The 19,461-nt window shown below is 37.5% G+C and overlaps 1 protein-coding gene across 1 annotated transcript; it reads left to right on the top strand.

The window, feature by feature from the left end:
- Positions 1–258: 258 nt before the first annotated feature.
- LOC130549980 (BTB/POZ domain-containing protein KCTD16-like) lies at positions 259–18,508 on the top strand (the record flags this gene model as incomplete). The annotated part of the gene is made up of 2 exons (XM_057327310.1): positions 259–315; positions 12,460–18,508. Coding segments are annotated over 2 exons (518 nt in total), but the record flags the coding sequence as incomplete, so codon positions are not given.
- Between the last annotated feature and the right edge of the window lie 953 nt (positions 18,509–19,461).

The raw sequence follows: 19,461 nt of genomic DNA, 5'->3' as shown, positions 1-19,461 counted from the left end.
GTTTCCTATATGTTGGTCTTTGTGTGTGTTTTTAGACGCAGCTTGCGTCATCACTGAATCGTAGTACGGAGAGAAGGAGGAGTAGTTGTCGTCTAGGTGAAGCAACTGATTGTTCTGTCTTAGAAGTTTTGATAAAATGGAGGACCATGCGTATTGTGCACAAGAGCTGACAAGAGTGTGAATCTCCGTCGTCAAAGAAGTGCAAACGTCATGCTGCCAGACGAATTAGAGACAAACGGCGGCAGAAATCCAGGATAAACATCGGTGTATCTATTACCAGATGGAAGGCACTGTTGAAAGACAAATGTTTTCAAGGTGACGCCGAAGTTGCCTGTTTTCTGTTAGACTGGTAAGATAATTCAACATTTTCAATGTTTCCACTTTTTCAATGTTTACCAAACAACTGTTTTGTTGAAACGGTAACGTTAGCATTTTATAGAAATGGCCATATAACCTCCGAATAAAAATGTTTTTCTGTCCCTGTGGTACGTACTCCGGTTGTTCCTGACTTTACAAAGGGGGAGACAAACGTCTACTAACTTACACCTAACTGCCTATGTCGCTGTCAGATCAAACGCTTTGAACAGCGTTGCTATTTACGATAAGCTAACTTTAGTTACTTCACTACTCTCAGCGTGTACTAGATAGCACGCAAGAAATATATCTAATTATAGAATTGTAACAGTAACTTTCGCAATACAATACATGTTAAATGATTAATTACGTTAATATATTGCCTTACCTTTGCAAAGAAACATCGTTGCTTGTATCACTGCTATCCGCGGTCTCAGTAGACGACGTCTTTTTTTACTGTTGCGGCCACCGTCGTAATTCGAAAGGGAGGGGTGGGCAAATGACTCAGAGATTCGTTGCAAAACTATAATACAATGCTAGTGACCGCTGATTTTCAAGAACTGCGCCTTTAAAATAGTCGCAAAATGCGACCATTTGGTCGTAATCTAGAGCCCTGCATTATCAATATTTTCGATATTGTCATTTAAGCTAAATGTATTTTTATTTCTAATGTTTGCGTAGTTACATTTTTCAATAATGTTCACTGTAGGCCTCTATTTAATCGATTAACAGAAATGTTTTAGTAGTTTTACTTTAGTTAACACATGGAATCTTAAGATTAAAAGTCTTGAGTGAGATTTAAACCATGACAAGAGCATTCATTCCTGATTCACCATATTGATCCATCGTCTACTGTATCAGCTCTTTACTAACCGCCATCACACCACCTTCACTTTGCTTCAGTTATTAAACAAGCAAGCGTGTCTTTTTCCTGATTTTCTGACTCTGATCTCATCACACACTTGTTCAGTTCAGTGAGAGGGGGAATGAGATCTCAAGGCTGCTGTAGTTTTCTTCACCATAACATTGTTTATCGGCAGACTCGATCTGTCTCCAGGTGCAGCTGTAAATGCAGCATCAACACTTTCTGCTGGTGGTTAGTTGGAGAAATAAGCCCATCTAATATGTTTGTTCTTTGTAAGCAGTAGTGCTGAACACAGCTAGAGAGCCATAGAGACTATCAGAGAGAAGTCAGCAGGCAAAGCAATGTGTTGCGGAACAGCGTCAGACCTGATGAAACAATTTACACAAGGAACATTGTATTATCCCTTAAAGGGATACCTCACCCAAAAATGAAAATTCTGTCATAATTTACTCACGTCCAAATCTGTGTAAATGTCTTTGTTCTGATGAACACAGAGAAATATATTTGAAAGAATGCTTATAACCAGACAGATTTTGCCACCCATTGACTACCACAGTAGGAAAAAATACTTTCTCTTTTTTTTTGTTCTTTTGATTTTGATTTTATTTTTTCCTACTGTGGATTGTAGTGACATTCAAAACCACACCTATAATGAACTCTTCCAGTCTGGAGGTTTAATTGTTTCAGAAGAAACAATTCTAGTGTCACACTAGATTTTGACATGGTGTGTAAGGCAATAACAGATCAGACAGGTACTGAGGAGCCAGGTCATGCAAAGCCTTGAATGTTAACATAAGGATTTTAAAATCAATACGGTACCTGACAGGGAGCCAGTGTAAAGACTCCGGAGAAATATGATCACCAGACCTCGTCCCAGACAGAATTCTAGCAGCCGAGTTTTGTACATATTGTAGTTTGTTAATGGAGGTTTTAGATACTCCAGCAAGAAGACCATTACAATAGTCAATACATGAAAAAAACAAAATAATTTATCAACCTCTCAGTAACTGAAAAGGACGTAAGCGAGCTATATTTCTCAGAATGGAAAAAGGACGTCTTAACCGTATTCTGAATAAAAGGCTCAAATGACAGCGAAGCATAAAAAATTACTCCAAGATTTTTTAGTTTGCTTTGAAACTCCAAGGCAGCTTCATAGTTAGAGAATGTTATAGAGCCAGCATTTCGCAGCTGATGGGGAGAGCCAATGAGCATAACTTCGGTTTTGGAGCCATTTAGAGACAGACAATTATCAGACATCCAGTTCTTGATAACAGCGACACAGTTAGATAGATGCACAACGTCCACATGTTGACCTGGTCTTGAATGAATATAAATCTGTGTGTCATCAGCATAAAAATGATAAGAAAAGTTAAGAGATCTTAGTTCACCTAGTGGATACACTTGAAAAAAATCCCGTAAAAAAACGAATAAAGTACTGGCAGAAAATTACCAGTAAATTTTCCTTTATTGTACAAACGTTTCCGTTAATGCTAAAATGCAAAATACATGTAAAACGACTGTAAAAATGAATACGGAAAATTCCTTCATATTAATACAGTATATGTCATGGTATACGTGGCGGTAGAACCCAAGCGCAGGCAGCAGCGGCGATGAAGGGGTTAACAGACTTTTATTAATAAATAATCAAACAAAAACCCACAATGGGGAAAACCAGACACGATAACAGGGAATACAAAACTGGAAACAAAAGACTTCCCACGAGGAAGCAAAACCAAAAGAAGGCAGGATAACCAAAACTACTTACAATAACTCAAACACAACATGATACATAAGCACATCCAGACACGGGTAAGGTAATCCACATGAAGGGGTAGTCCGACAAGGCAGGCTAACGAAGACACGTGCATGAACCAGGGCATAGACAACATAGCAAACAACCAAAACGAACGAGCACAGGACAATGAACACGAGGGCATTTTAAAGGGAGACAAACAAAGGATAATTAACGAGGGGCAGGTGAGGAACATGAGACACGGCAGGGAAGCAGTACGGGAAACGAGAGGGGCGGGGCCAATGACGAGACACGAGAAAGCACATGGAACATCAATGGTAAACATCCCATGACTTTCTCACACTAAACATAAGGGATCTGTCACGATCCTGCCACAAGACTAGAAAATCCAGAACAAGAAGGCAGGACCATGACAGTATATTGTGCCCTATTTTTACTGATTTTTTTGAGAGTGTATGCTGAAGAGTAAGGGAACCAATACTGACCCCTGTGAGACACCAGTATATATAGGACCAACCTTAGATCTAAAGCCACCCATACAGACAAATTGCCTGTGGTCAGTAAGATAAGTCCTGAACCAGTCAAGAACTGTCTCTGACAAGCCAAATACAGATTCAAGACAGTTAAGTAGCAATGCATGGTCAATGGTATCGAAGGCTAAGCTAAGATCCAAGAGAATAAGAAGGGACATAGAGCCAGAATTAGAAGCTGTTAGCAAGTCATTAGTGACTTTGATAAACGCAGTCTCGGTGCTGTGCAGTTTCCGAAACCCAGATTGATGGGGCTCAAATTGGTTATTTTCAATAGATGGTTATTCAATTGGGCCGCAACTACACCGTCTAAGAGTTTCGCCAGAAATGGTAGATTCGAGATCGGCGATAGTTAGAAAAAAAATTCTAGCAAGCACTGAGGGACAGAAATAGTCAAAGCATGATTTAAAAAGACTGCAAGTGGAAACTTTCATACGAGAAACCTGCCTGCAGAGAGACTCAGATTGTACTGAAGTAAATTTAAAGAATGGGGTAGCAGAGAAGGTTTGTGAATTAACTGTTGAAACAGCAGGCCCAGAAGAACTACATATAGGTTTGCGGACATTAACAAATTTTTCACTGAAGAACTGAAGAAAATCATTACATAACTGATCAGATGTAGTCAAGGAGCTGGAAGCATCTGCATTGAGTAAACGGTTAATTGTGTGGAAAAGCTTTCTAGGATTATTTTGATTATTTTCAATAATACATGAATAAAATGTAGATCTTGCAGTATCAATAGACACTCTATAATGTGCCAAACAGTCTCTCCAAGCTTGGTAAAACACGTTTAAACCTGTGCAACGCCAGTTTCCGACAAGCAACTTTCTGCAAACGCAAGTCATCATTATACCAGGGGGCCGATGAGACGTGACGTGTTTTTAGGGGAGCAAAAACATCTTTGGATGTGATTTGATTTGATTGGATGTGAGAGCATTGTTAAATGATGAAATTTTATCCTCGAGTGAAGCAGAGAACATATCATTTAGGGTGGAGAGAATCGAATTTACAAAAACAGCATAATCAATTGATTGCCATTTACGGAATGTAATAATACGTGTGGGCTCTCGAGTAGTATGAGCAATCTCAATGTCAAGAAGATCTCTGAATGGTCTGAAAGACCTACATGCACAAAGGAAAGTTAGAGAGAAATGAATTTCAGCATTTTAATCTATGCAATAAATCAGAAAAATAGTTTCATTTTACATCAGTTTTTCCCTGTCTTTCGAAATGTCGAATGCTATTTTGTGAAACGAATTCCTCTTGGCATTGAATCAGCAGGAAGGAAATCCAATGCAAACGGCAGGATTTACTTCTGTCATTTTTGGAGATGAAAGAGGATTCTTAAAGATTACACACTTGCCCAGGCTCTGATAGTGATGATTTGAATGATCACATAAATACATAAGAGGACCTTGATGGGGTAATATGAAATGTTTTGACATAATTATTGAAAAGGATGTGAAAAGATTCATGATGCAAACTCATGTAATTGCTGCTGTGCAATGCGTCTCTTTATCTCGGCTGTAGAACAAAATGGATTTGAAAGCTTGTAAAGCCCTTTTTCTTGTGAAATGTGCCATACTTGTAATCTGCAGTAATCTGTCTTGAAGCAGTCTTGCTTTAAGTCTACACGGAGAGCATCTTGATGCTCGGTAGGGATAAAATAAGACACAAGGACGAGCATGCTGACACACAAACACGTTCTGGCACATCAAGTGGAGCTATGTTTAGCTTAAAGGAGACGCCTGATGCAAGAATACTCTGGAAATGTTATGCATGAAGATCTATCGGATATCAAAGAATAATAGAGACTTTGTCACGCTCTGACTCACAGACAAAACATCGGAAATACTTGTTTAATACACCGCAAAATGAAAGGCGTAGCATAATATGATGAAGCAATTTATAGCTATTGTTACAGTTAAATATTCTGAAAGCAAAATAAAGGATTTGATATTTGCATGTATAACACCATGGACAGATGAATTAATGTGTAGTAATAAAGGGAAAGTTCACTCCAAAATAAAAATTCAGTCATTTATGTCTGACGTCATGTCGTTCAAAACCTGTATATGACTCTTTCTTCTGCAGAACACAAAAGAAGATATTCTGAGAAATGTCTCAGTGGTTTTGTGTCTAAACAATGGGGGTCAATGTTGTTTGGTTACCAGAATGTAACCAGAATGTAGAGAGAATTTTTGGATAAACGATCCCTTTAATGTCAGGGGGTCAGGGTTGCCATGATCCATGCTATGTGTACGCCATTGGTTAAATTGGATGTCTGCCTTGACGTTCGTTTAAAAGTCTCCAAGTATTCTGACAAAATAACATTTTTGCAAGCTTTTTAAAGTGTAAAATGGACTTCTGGACTTTGGACTTTGACATCACAGTTCCAGATAGTCATAAAAGTCTTGCGCCAGCCAAGTAACTGCCATGGAGATGAATGAGAATCATATAGTATCATAGACCTCTTTGGATATGACAAGTTGTTGATTTCTGGCCAGAATGAGTTGTAATATGGATAATACATTAACAAATGTATTGCTAATCGCCCCTTCTAAGTCTTGAGTACACAGAATGGGATCTGTTCCAGGAGCGTCAGTCCTAATTCATTAAAACCACCTGAATCACTGATGTGACACCACCAAGCAAAACAAATGCCAATGAGAGAGACTATTCGCTCGCATGGCAGCGCTAACGTTTATCTTTCCATGGCATTTTCAGCGTATCGCCACGCTATATGACAGGAATCGATAGGGGGCCAATAGCTCAGACACCTCCACCGGCTGTGTGATGTATTGATACGGCCGGAGCGCTAGTGAAGATGGATGGGCGTGCGGTCGTGCGGACAGATCGAGCCGGTATGTGTTGAAACAGCGGATTGATCGGATCTCGGCGGTGGGCTCGTGGAGGGCGGCAGGCTGTGACAGGGGTTGTGCTCCTGTCAGATGTTGTAGAGAGAGCTCCTGCCATCCCAGACAGGCTAAAATGTGGAGGTGATCGTGGCGGCTCAATTTTCAGTGGTGTCCGGACATGCTAGGTGTTTACACTGAGCCATGAATTCATTTCTTGGATCAGATTTAAGAACTGACTTTTAAAAATTATGTTTTTTTGTGTTTTGAATTCAGTACAGTTTATGTGTAAATGGAAAATAGTACAGATTTCTTCTCAAACTTTGCATTGCTAGTGAAAATTATATCATCATTTACCCTCCCTCATGTCATTCCGAACTTGAATGACTTTCTTTGTTCTGCAGAACACAAAAGAAGATATTTTGAAGAACGTTGGTAACCAAACAAAATTGACCCCCATTGTCATTGTATGGACACAAAACCACTGAGACATTTCTCAAAATATCTTCTTTTGTTTTCCACAGAAGAGATGAAAGTCATACATATTTTGGTCGAGATTTAACATGATGGCATTTGCTGTAGATTTGTCGTCTGCATCTGTTCCACCACAGGAGTGACACCCAGTGTGGTCTTCTGCAGCTGTAGCCCATCTGCTTCCATGTTTGACGTGTTGTGTGTTCAGAGATGCAATGTGCATTTGATTTGAGTTACTGTTGCCTTTTTTATCAGTTTTAACCAGTCTGATAAAAAATAAGCTTCCCATACAAGTACATATCTCGATATATGTACAGGATACACAATCATGGCTTTTATTAGCTGCGGACATCTCCGACACACTTCATGTGCTCTGAAGCAGACGTCAGAGGATAAGTGCACAGCCCACAGGGACAGCAGAGCTCTCCTAAAGAATACAATTACCACTTAAGTGCAGCTATAAAGGGTTCTTCTTACTAAGATTCCTGATTATGAGGGTCGGTGTACCCTGCTACAAAAACAAAACAGCCCATGACCTTATTATTCATCATGTTTTCAAATGTATGGCGTTTGTCAACATTACTTTGGTGCATCATGTTAATTCCATTTGGACAAAAAAATCGGCCACCGGCAGATTTAGCTCATTCTGATGAAGTCAGGGCTCATTCTTCAAAACACTCATCGATCAAAGGTCCCTTTTTATACCAAGTGACACAAATGCATTCCATCTTTGCCACATAATTATACTGTAAAAGCAAGTTCAAGAAATGTTTGTGGGTCCTCTGCTGTGCCAGGTTGGGGTTGGATCAATATGGATTATAAAAAGTGAAGTGTGATAAAAACCCAATAATGTATCGAAAGTCTTCTCTGAGAACTGTTCATTTTTCCTTAATAGAATAATATATAATGGATAAAATAATAGAATAAAATAAAAAAATGTAAATACATAAAATAATGAAGGAAAAAATATATAAATTTCTTATCATTTTTAACATCATTTTCTGAATGAACAGCCGAAGCCTACACATCCCAAAGTTACTATGTCCTTTGTTATAGTCCCCGTGAACTGGAAGTTGCGATCGTTTTTACTTTCGTATTCTTACACATTTCCGAGTGAAAAGGAATTTCAAAGAAGTAAATGAGTGGGCGTGGCTTGCGTTTTTCACTGCGAATTGATTGGATGTGTAAAAACAGCTGTTGCATTGATTTTGAAATGAAACTGGCAGCAGACTGACAGTTGAAGGGGAGGAGTTAACGGATGCTCCGCCCAAGCCATCTAATTTACGTCATTTGAGATGGATAGTCATTTCAGGGTGGAAGTGCATTTTCTGATTTTAACACAAGATTATGAGGGCACATGAATTTTAAAACGAAAATGACCCAAATTGATAAGCTATTTACTTACTATAAACGCTGCAATGTTTCATGAAAAAATAAGAATTGTCATTTTTACTTTCACTGGGACTTTAAAGCTTTGTTTAACCTAAAAATGAAAATGATGTCATCATTTAATAACCCTCAAGTTGTTCCAAACATGTATACGTTTCTTTGTTATGTTGATCACAAAAGAAGATATTTTGAAGAATATGGGAAACCAAACAGTTCTGGGGCACCATTGACTTCCATAGTAGTAGTTGTTTCCTACTATGATAGTCAATAGTGCCCCAGAACTGTTTGGTTACAAACATTTTCTATCCAAATCTATCCTTGTGTTCAGCAGAACATCAAAATGTATACAGATTTGAAACAACATAATGGTGAGGAAATGATGACAGAACTGTTTCTTTAATGAATCATAATAAAAATATGTTAAGGCTCGTTTTATGTTTGTTCACAGTCAGTCTGAAGTGATCAGAGCACTACATCCAAATACTTGATAACGTCAAATCTCATTGGTTCTTGGATGAATATCTTTCTCACACTAACTGAGTAAAGGTATTTTATTATGATTGGGCACTTTTGCAGCACACTTTTGCAACAAAGTACATTCATTTTATTTCATACAGAGTTTGGCAATTTCTTACAAGGTCGGATCAATACTGTTATTGCCAAGTAGTTCCTCTGCAGCAAATGAACAACTCATATTTTACTGCCTCTTACAGCTTTGCATGATTATGCACTTCTTTTAATTTCCTCTGATTCATCTTTGATGGACTTGGAATAACAGTTACATTATTATTCAATAAATACTTGGCTGCTTACAAAATGTGGTTAAGTCTTAAATTCTAGTCTGATTACAAGTCATTTGATTTTCGTGGCCAAACTGCAAACACATGAATTTTTGCTTGTTTATACACTACCAGGCAAAAGTTTGAACACGTTTGACTGACTTTTGTTTTTGTAATCTTAAACCTTTTTTCAATGCTGTTTCAAAGTTTTGCAAGGTGGCACATTGTAAGTAGGTTGAGCGAGTGCCCAGAATGTGCAGAACTGCAGTGGTGTAAAGTATTGGAGTAAATGTACTTAGTTACTTTACTTAAGTATCTTTTTGGCTACTTTGTAGTTGTACTGAGTATTAAAGATATTAGCAACTTTTACTCTCTACTTAACTACATTTTTGAACAAGTATATGTACTCTTTACTCCACTACATTTGTAATGACTAATGCAGTTACACATTACATTTTGCATGGCACCTATCTTATAATTAATATTGCCATTTACAGGGCAATGAAGGTACTACAATCTTGTGGATTTTGCCCTAACTTACAAAAACTTGTCAACATGGCTTCTTTATATGAATATGAGTGCAGTATCAGGTAGATGTCAATCGCTGGCGGTTTACACACGGTTAGCCCTTACCCGCTATTTCTACAGTAATATATTGGCAACACTGTTGCCAGCTAGTTACTGTAGGTCACACATCTACAAAAGCTCTTATTTTTAAAACTAACTCTTCCTAAATGTGCTCTAAACATGTTTGCTCAAAATTTGACCATATGGTGGGACTATTGCCATGAAGTGATGTAAACCAGTAAAAAGAATGTATAGTATTTCAATTTTCAAAAGTGCTCTCACACTATATAGACAAAATATTAACCTATAGAATGAGTCGGACACAGAGAAATGAACAATTCACATATGAATCTCAACAATGGTGACAATCAACTGAACAGCTTCATGCTGCAATGCATGCTGGGTACATAGTACAAAACTCATTCATGATTGTTTGTCACCATTGATGAGGTTTGTATGTCAAGTGTCTAACTGTGTCTCAATTGCAAAGAAAGATTTTCTGACAGAGATCTTTCCATTATAACATGTAATCACTTTACCAAACATATCTTAATAAATCTTAAATGCTATATTATTATTATTTAATGATTGAATTCTTTCAGATGTATCTTCAGTTACTAAGCAAACATAAAGTTGCGGTTCCTGTAAAGTCCCTTTCAGTGTTATTGTATAAGTGTACATTTTAAAGCTACAAGAAAGTCAAAGAGTCCAACCAAAGCAAACACTGATCGCCATAATGGTGACTTAAAACATAATTGAACCACTATGAACTAGAGTTCAATCTCAATAAGATCTTACACAGATGACAGAAATAAAGTGAAAGTGGTGTCTGTAATATGTGAAGATGTTATTGATGTTTGTGTTTAATTCTCCTCTGGTGAAATCTTGACAGATTTATTGTGTTCATCTGTTATTTACACTTGTTCATCTAAGACTGTGTGACTTAAGTGCGTTAATAGATTCTTTAATAATGTATCTTCAAACAGCCATTGCAGTAGTTTACTGTAAAACACCTACAGTAACTAGCTGGCAACAGTGTTGCCAATGTATTACTGTAGAAATGGCAGGTAAGGGCTAACAGTGTATGTGAAATGAGGACATGACTGCAGCTGGCGATGAGGCCCAAACCAGCATGTCCAGTGCAAAAAGGCTTTGACTTTTTAATTCTACTTAACATTATTTTATTTATCTGTTATATTGAAGAGACCCTTTTGAAGGAGTTTGGTTTACTTATGAGCACTTGAGCTTAAATGAGACTTAGGGTGTTTGTAATGACGTAGGTTATGGTGTCGACCATGATTTGTTGCAATTTTGAGGTGTTCAGTCTTATTATGATTTAAGAAAATAAATGCGATTGCTCTCCTCACGAATCAACTGTTTTTCACTGACGTGTCTCTTAAGTGTTGAGGACTAGTGCTTCTTTGAGCCTACATTCAGTATGAGTAAAATACTCAAGTACTGTTAAAATCAGATACTCTGAGACTTTTACTGAAGTCGTTTTGGAATTGGTGACTTGTAACTTGTAATGGAGTAATTTTCACTGCAAGGTATCTGTACTTTTACTTAAGTATGGTTTTCAGGTACTCTTTACACCTCTGCAGAACTGTAATCTCAAAGAAGCTAAAATGTTACATTTTAGTAAGGACGTGGTGGCTAACTCTTAAACCGTCTGTGTACACGCAAAAGAAAGCATATTCGTACCCCTGTTTTGCTATCCCAATGCAATCTAAACATTTTGAACACAGATGTTTTTCTAAGGAAGCAAAATAAAACAAGATTTATGTCATTACAAAAAATGTTGATGTTTTTGCCAAACATATGAAAAATAATTTTTTATTTTTTTTTGCTTTTGAATTAAGATTATTTTTTACCACGTTTGCAAACAGCTTTGAAGCAAAAACATCACAAAATACATGTCATCAAGTGAATATATCTTGTTTATGTATAGAAATGTTTCAATGACCAACATCCATAAATGTGATGTAAAGCCATAATACAGAATTTTTAAACACGTCACTTTTATGCACATACCATATATCTTTGTTTGTTTTAGCTTCTTTAATCCAAAGACATTTGGAGAATATAGATCCATAGTTATATGTGCAATCTCAATGCATTGCATTTGAAAGATCGTCGCCTACAATACAAATAGATGGAAATCTTTATCTCTCCAATGTATCTTTTTGCTAAACGTGGACGCAACTGCACAATTATCATTTGTATTATGTTTAATTATTGCTGTGTGGCCCTGACTTTGTGCACAAACATCCATATAGACGCCTAATGGGCTTGATCAAGTGCAGTCTCTCTCGCCGTGAATCATTTCTGACACCCCGACTCTCATTTGCATAATTAAATGCAAATGGATGAGGTTGCATAATTAAAAATCTGACATGGATCAGTGTTGTGAAATAGCACGAATCAGCGTGGTGGAGAATAACACACACACTTCATCAGTGACGGGCCTTGGAAAACACAGCCTGTGTAATTGGCTTCATTTCCAAATACTGTGTTAGGTAATAAGGCTGAATTTTCTCCGCCTCGCACTCCTGACTGCAGAGCTTTGTACTTGACACGAGTGTACGGTGTTTTTGTGAAGTAAGGCTTATCGAACTGCTGCAAAGATTAGCATTGTTTTCACAAGATTGATTTTTATTAACCCTATATACTGTACAGTGTATATATATATATATATATATATATATATTGTATGAAGATGATGTATTGTAAATGTAAATGATAATGCCGTAACAGGTTTCCCTTGGTCTACTTAGCATCCTTAGCATGAATTCTGAATCCTCGATAACATGCAACATAGTGAGTTCATGGATGTCCGAAGGTCAAATGTGTTCTTCAGTCTCATGTGAACTCATCCTCCTCCTTTGTGTTCCAGGTGGCCCTTCCCGCTGGTCATCTCCGCCTTGCGACTGCTGCTGTAAAGGTCACAAAGGAGAGGGCGAAGGTGAAAGTGGAACATCCTTCAACGAGCTCTCCACCTCCAGCTCTGAGAGCCATTCCGAGGCCAGCTCCCCGCAAGGTACCGTCATCCGTGGCCCAGTGAGCCGGCAGACGCACGTGCAGACGTTGGACCGACCTCCCAAGAAAGGTCCCGTCCAACATCTCCTCCAGCAGCAGCAGTCCGAGCAACGTCGCAAGAGTGACCTTCTGCGGACGCTCACCGCCAGTTCGCGGGACACCAGTACGTGCAAGAAGCGTCCGGCGAAAGAAAAGCTGACTGCGGAGGAGGAGCTGGAGAAGTGCATCCAGGATTTTCGCAAGATTAAGATCCCTGAGCACTTTCCGGAACGCAAGTACATGTGGCAGGCCGACCTCCTGCGCAAGTATCGTCTTTGAGGGACGGGGAGAACTTGCGAACTGTTTTCAAAACTAAATCATTGACAATGTACATGTTCAAACTATCACTACCACTATTGTTACTATCACTAGCCTACTGCCTCTGACGATATATTAGTTTTCAGTCTTGGTCGATACCCAGGGTTAACAGTTCATTCCCTCTGGAAAATGCCATTTTAAACCAGCGTGAACTGTTCCAAGCTGGTATATACTGCTTTGCTTGAGCAACCATCATAGCAGGTATGTCTAGTTAAATGGGTTGACCAGACTAGTATTGCTGGTTGAACAAGTCAAGAAGCCTGTCATGCCAGCATCCCAACATCTAAAACCCAACATACTGTATGCTGGTGACCAGCTCTTCTTCTGTTTTCATTACTTGTAAACACACATTTTTGTAGAGACGCGAGGTATGCACGGCTACCCGTCCCTTCAGTTGCGCTCGAGCTAGCACAGGTGAACTCAAATTTGTGCTCGGTTGTGTGTGTTACAAGTGAACTTTTGACATCCCTATGTTAGTGACACAGAGATTGAGTTGAGGTGGCCCAGAGGTTGAACGATGAATGTGTATCCAGCTCATAAATAATGCATGCGCTCCTCATCGTGCCCTCTCTAAGAATAGCCACTGCCCTGGCGGACGAGAGAGAGGGTTTCCATTTCAACACTTGCAGAAGCACAGGAGACCACAAAGCCAAATCCGCTTTCCCTTTTTGGATTTTGCACGCTCCATTTACGTACAATCAGTGACCCCTTCAGGTCCCTCTAGATATAGTTGTGACGTCGCGGGCAGAAACCCGATAGCATCGCATTAGGCCTTTGAAACTTGTTTCCTGAAACATATTGATTAAAATATGATATTTCACAAGGGAATGTGTGATGGCTTACACTTGGGAGGAGATCAAAGGTTGAGTACGGAATGTTTGGGAACAGCATTGTACAGGAAAAGAAATACAATACACTGAAGTATACAAACACACAGTTTATAGGGTTGTGCAATGTCTGTGTAGATGATATAAATGAATGGCTTCTGATGATATGTTTACCATGAAAACAAAGTAATATTTGCTGATTCTGATTAGGTACATAGTTGATAATAATTCAAATGGTAATTTATGGTATATTGTGTGTAGTGGTTTATGAAGGATCTCGTTCATATCAGAAATGATGTCCTGTCAATGTCAGACAAACCAATATCAAGCAGCTTATGTATATTTTATGTTAACTTTTTTAAAGCGGCAATCTGTAACCCTTTTCAAAACAAAAAAGTGGGTAGGTTTTCGAAGGAAACGTCAGATTGATGTCAATTGACTTCAACCCACGTAATGATAAGTACGTAAAGTAACCTGCTATTTCATGTTTCAAACAGAGATGGCGATAGAGAGGCAAAAGTTACCGATTGCAGCTTTAAATTTAAGTCTCGTTTTTGTTTTGTTTTTGGAAAGAAACATGTCATCACTTGCTGCTATTGAAATGTATTTACTATAAAACGTTTTAGTCAGACCTCAGTGCGGCCTGGCGTAATAGCATACTCTTATATTGTAAAAGAAGAAAAATTATCCTATAAATACTATTTTAAGCAACTGATGCCAAGTTCAGATTACAATGAAAGTGGGAAAACATGATCTGCCTCTTAATCGTTCATTTCCTGTTCTATTATGATGTTTCCTACTTTCCTAAATGTAATAACTTCAGTTGCCTCTGGTGAACAGTCGGAACATCACATCAGTTTACCTGAAAATCTCCAAACCATCTATAATATGAGGGCTGTTTTAAAGATATTATTCATTTATTATCAAAAATGTGGCTAGACATTCAAAGACGATTAGCATTTTGTTCAGTCTTGAAAAATCTTTTGCTAAAGGTGAAATGTGTAATTGCTGTAAAAATAAACTGATTCAAAGTGCATGGTGCCCATACCTGTCCATACTCCCGTTTCGGCCGGGAGCCTCCCATTTTTCACACCCATCTCCCGTTATTTCTACCGTGAAACTCCTGTATGTTAGTTATTTCTCCCAATAAACTCCCGAGGGGACCCACCAGGACGTGAACGTTGTGAACAGACCGACAGAGACCGTAAAGCGTTCGCAACCAGCCCCGGTAATCCCCGGACCCCCTGTAGCGCGATCGTAGGTCTGCCGGATTTTGGTACCCAAATGTTGTATGTGGTCCCTCAACTCCGGCTGTCATTGGCTGGTCAAACAGAAAGCCCCGCCCCATATTTGCGCCATTTTTTGACGCGATGTTGGTCTGTCAATCAATAAAAGTTAAATAACGTTAAAGTGCAAAGTTTATACTTTTAGGGAAAAACAACTTAATGAATTACCTGATTTATAAGGAACATGTGGTGGTGATTTTGTATGAATTTGTCCCGTGTGAGTCTTACAAAAATTGTTAGATTATTAGAAAAACGAACATGAAGGTCCACCCTTAACACACAACCACTGGGGCGAAAGCAGATTTTCAAATGTGCAAAAGTGCAAAATAGTTATGAATTGTAATGAGATTGTTACGGCTGATTCCAAATGTTACACTAGGTGATAATATTTAAACATTAGAACAATGAGTCACTTTGTCCAAGTAAAAGTCACATTTTCAGAAAACCTCAATAGACTTGCAGTGACATTTCAAGCATTTTATTTATTTTCTAGAGCCTCTGATAATAGCATGAATGTGCTAATGTAAAAGGAGAAAATGAGGATATTCCTGTGAAGTAGTAATTCACCAGATGAACACTAGCAATACGTTTAAAGCTAATTGTGAAGATAAAACCAAAGGTCAGGTACAGTTAGATGGGTAATGATGGGCCTTTTACAAAGAATCCTTTTGAATTAGAATATAAATGAATATACTGTGAGCGCTAGTCAAATTCTGGCCTCCAGCCCCTCATCATGAGCTCTACTTACTGGAAAAAAAATAATATTACATGATTGCAGACAGAGACAATGGCACGTATAATATGATATATTATTTATCATCTCGATACTTTAAGGACTTTATTTATTAGTTCTTGCACATTTCCAAACACAGGCCATAGTAGTGTCAAATAATAGCATTACAAATCACTTGTAAATAACATAAAATAAAATAGTCTTTTTTAATAATTGCACTTCTGTAATTACGGAGAAAGACGAACGAAATATTAATGCAGTGTTTTTATCATACTTATGTAATAAAGTATCATAAAGTAACAGAAGGGAAAGAGACCTCATTGTGAAAATGTTGTTTGTCATACATGAGCACAACTCACCTAAAGCACATATTCGTAATCACATAAACTTCAGCCAATTGATTGACAGCCAGAAGTTTTGGTTGCATTGATGCAGTGCTGTGCAGGCACAACACATTGGTCACGATCATGTGATCTGGGTATTTTCTCCTTTTATTCAATACAAATATAACTACTATACCCCCCCATAAAAACTTATAATCTTTAACTTAGAATTTTAATTAAACCAAAAACAAATTCTGTTATACAATGCTGGAACATCAATACTTTTGGTTGATGGTCTTATTTTTCTGATGTTTGATAACATCAAATTTATGATAAATGTCTATATTTCATATTATTTCATATATTTAAATGTCTATTTGATGATGAATCCAAATGTCCAGCATATTATCATTTGTTCACATAAACAAGCTGTCATACACTTTTAAAAATAAAGGTGCTAAAATGTTCTTCACAGCGATGCCATAGAAGAACCATTTTTGGTTCCACAAAGAACCATTCAGTCAAAGGCTCTTTAAAGAACCATCTCTTCCTTACGTTTTATAATCTGAAGAACCTTTTTTCGCCACAAAGAACCTTTTGTGAAACAGAAAGGTTCTTCAGATGTTAAAGGTTCTTTACGGAACCGGAAAGGTTCTTCTATGGCATCAAAGAACCTTTTGAAGCACCTTTTTTTAAAAGCGCAGATAGCGTTGGACTTCTGTGCACAGAGTACACGTTTACAACAAATATACAACTCTCAGCAGGTTCACATCTGCACATTTTTCAATATTCTGCAGTAATCTTTGTTCCTCAATGTTCTGTCAGTATAATAATGAGGAAATGGCCACTATCATGTTTTCTTAAATGATCATGTCTCTGTAAGATTGTGCAATTGTGTCTCCGTCTTATTCTAAGAGAATTACAAAAAATGGATCAGCATCTAATCCATATTGAGCTTTCCATTGAGATCACAGTGTTACGCTATCACTTCTGAGTTTGATTTAACATAAAACATGTTCAAGGGTTATTTTTAAACTCATGGCTTATTAGTGTATATATTATTTTCTACCGAACTAGTGCCGTCATTTTAAATAATTATCTAAATAAATTGCAAGTATTCATAAATTTCCACAGATGGTAAGAATTATATTATTTGCCTCCAGCTTTCAGTGCAAACTACAAGAAAACACAACAAGCCAGGATAAGAAACAAAACAAGCCCTTGGTGTAAAAATGCCCAGGAAATAAAAATGTGGGGATAAAATGTTACTGTAGTCAATTCCTGTAGTCGATGTTTGATTTATTTTATTCAATTCCAAACCTTCCCTGACATAAACCGGGACTTAATAAAAAACACATCACTCTATGATGCCACACAGTTTTGTTTTTCCACATGCATTAAATAGACTTCAAAAATATTATATACAAAAACCTCAAAAGTGTGTATGTAGTTTCTATTGAGACTTTGTTTTTTGTGAACTATGAGAAATAAATGATGCATTAAAAATACACTGTAAATAGTCTTCAGATTGAAATGAAAGATTATTTATCATTGTGCCCATTAAGGAATGTGTGGAGTATGTGAACATCTTATTTATTGCAAAGTTCTATTTATCATGGTTTGTTTTCTTTGTATTTTCACAAGCACACTGAGCTTTGAATGACAGTACAAGGCTTTGAATGCTAGATTGTATGTGTCTCATTCCGAACGAAGAAAATTCTCTAGACATTTGGCTCACTTGTTCATGACAATACAGTGACTTGCATGTAAATTGTTATGTCAAGTCAGCGTATAGCATAAATACCGGTTTCAAAGTCAGAAAGTAAAGCTGAATACACTATACAGAGCAACTTTTTGAAAATAGGACAGCAAGAAGAGACGCCTGGCGAGGAGTCCGATAGTGCTTTCTTAGATGCACAAATCCTGTTAAAATGTTGCCTGGTGTATTAACAGCAACGTCCCCTTGTTCTGTCTTTTTTTAACCCCTATAAAACTACAGAGGACAGGCGGAACCATACTTGTAAAAAACAAGAATAGCAGACTTGCATTAATATGCTAATTTAAAAAGTACCACAAATAAACAAACAAACAGGATGTTGTCTGGTGTTGTTCTGATCAAGGTCGAGATCATTGTGCGCATGCCGGTGTAAGAAATATTGCAAACTCTTTGTCTGTTTTTGTGACTATGTTAAAACAATTAGAAGTACCAAAAATACAGGGAAAAAAGGAAAAGCACAAAGTTTGGGTTGTGTTTGCTATTGTTTTGCCACAAATGTATACTGTTACGTATAAAAGACAGAGCAACTCCATCTGAGATGTCTTTAGATACAAGCATCAGAGACTGCAAAATGTATGAGAACATGAAATAAAGTTCTATATAAACTGAGTTTCTCCTGTGGTGCTGGAATATTGAGTGAATGATATACAGATATATCTCAGTAAATGATTTCAGGCGCAGACATGATTTTAAACATTCAGTTTATTGGTGTGAATGTAAAAACAAATGATGTTGGGTTCGATTATTCAGGCTGGGACTCGAAGCTTTTTATTGAGTTTTTCCTAGACTGTAAAAATGATGTGATCAATAAGTCAAGCCTGTTATTTTGTCAGTGGCCAGAATTATCAGCTAGGGCTCTCACAATTAATAAATAATCGTCTCATCGCAATTATGTGACGTCGGATAACCACAATTATTGCGAATCCTTAGAAAACAAGGGGGATCTGCAGTGTATCTGCTGCATTTTACATCCACTGTCCTTGATCTGCACTCTGTTACATTCAAATAACATTTCTACATCATTTGAGTTGTGTTGGCTTTGTTTTTTTTGTTGATTTTTGTTTCCAGACTTGCTGCATCTACACAGCAAGACCCTCAGGTTTTAGTGCTCAAGACTCAAGTCTTCTCTGTTAAGGTCACTCTATAGTAAATAATATTACTGTAGTTATTACCAAAGTCACAAAAAGTTAACATTGTCATCATTGAATTGTCATCAATAGTTATAGTTTCAAAGCCTTAAAACAGACCATTAATCGCCATAGTCGCAATTATTTGATAGACAATTAATCGCCAGCCAAATTTCGTAATCGTGAAAGCCCTATTATCAGCTTTTCACTTACTAGCTGCTTTTTAGTACTTATACAACTTTAATATTCTTTATTTTAGCCAAACACAGTATGCTTACCGCTATTTCTGCCATACAGTAATGTATTTTCTCTATATACAGTGGTTACTGTATTTCTGACATGACAACTCTCAGAGAGTTTAGCATGGTAGTTTACATGACAATATTAATACGTTTGGTCTTGGTGGAATAGATCTGCTACGCTGCTGCG

The sequence above is a fragment of the Triplophysa rosa genome, unplaced genomic scaffold (assembly GCF_024868665.1).
Source record: "Triplophysa rosa unplaced genomic scaffold, Trosa_1v2 scaffold203_ERROPOS1327802, whole genome shotgun sequence".
NCBI classification, from domain to species: Eukaryota; Metazoa; Chordata; class Actinopteri; order Cypriniformes; family Nemacheilidae; genus Triplophysa; species Triplophysa rosa.
The sequence above is the reverse complement of the archived record's forward strand: the minus strand, read 5'-3'. Positions and strand labels throughout refer to the sequence as shown.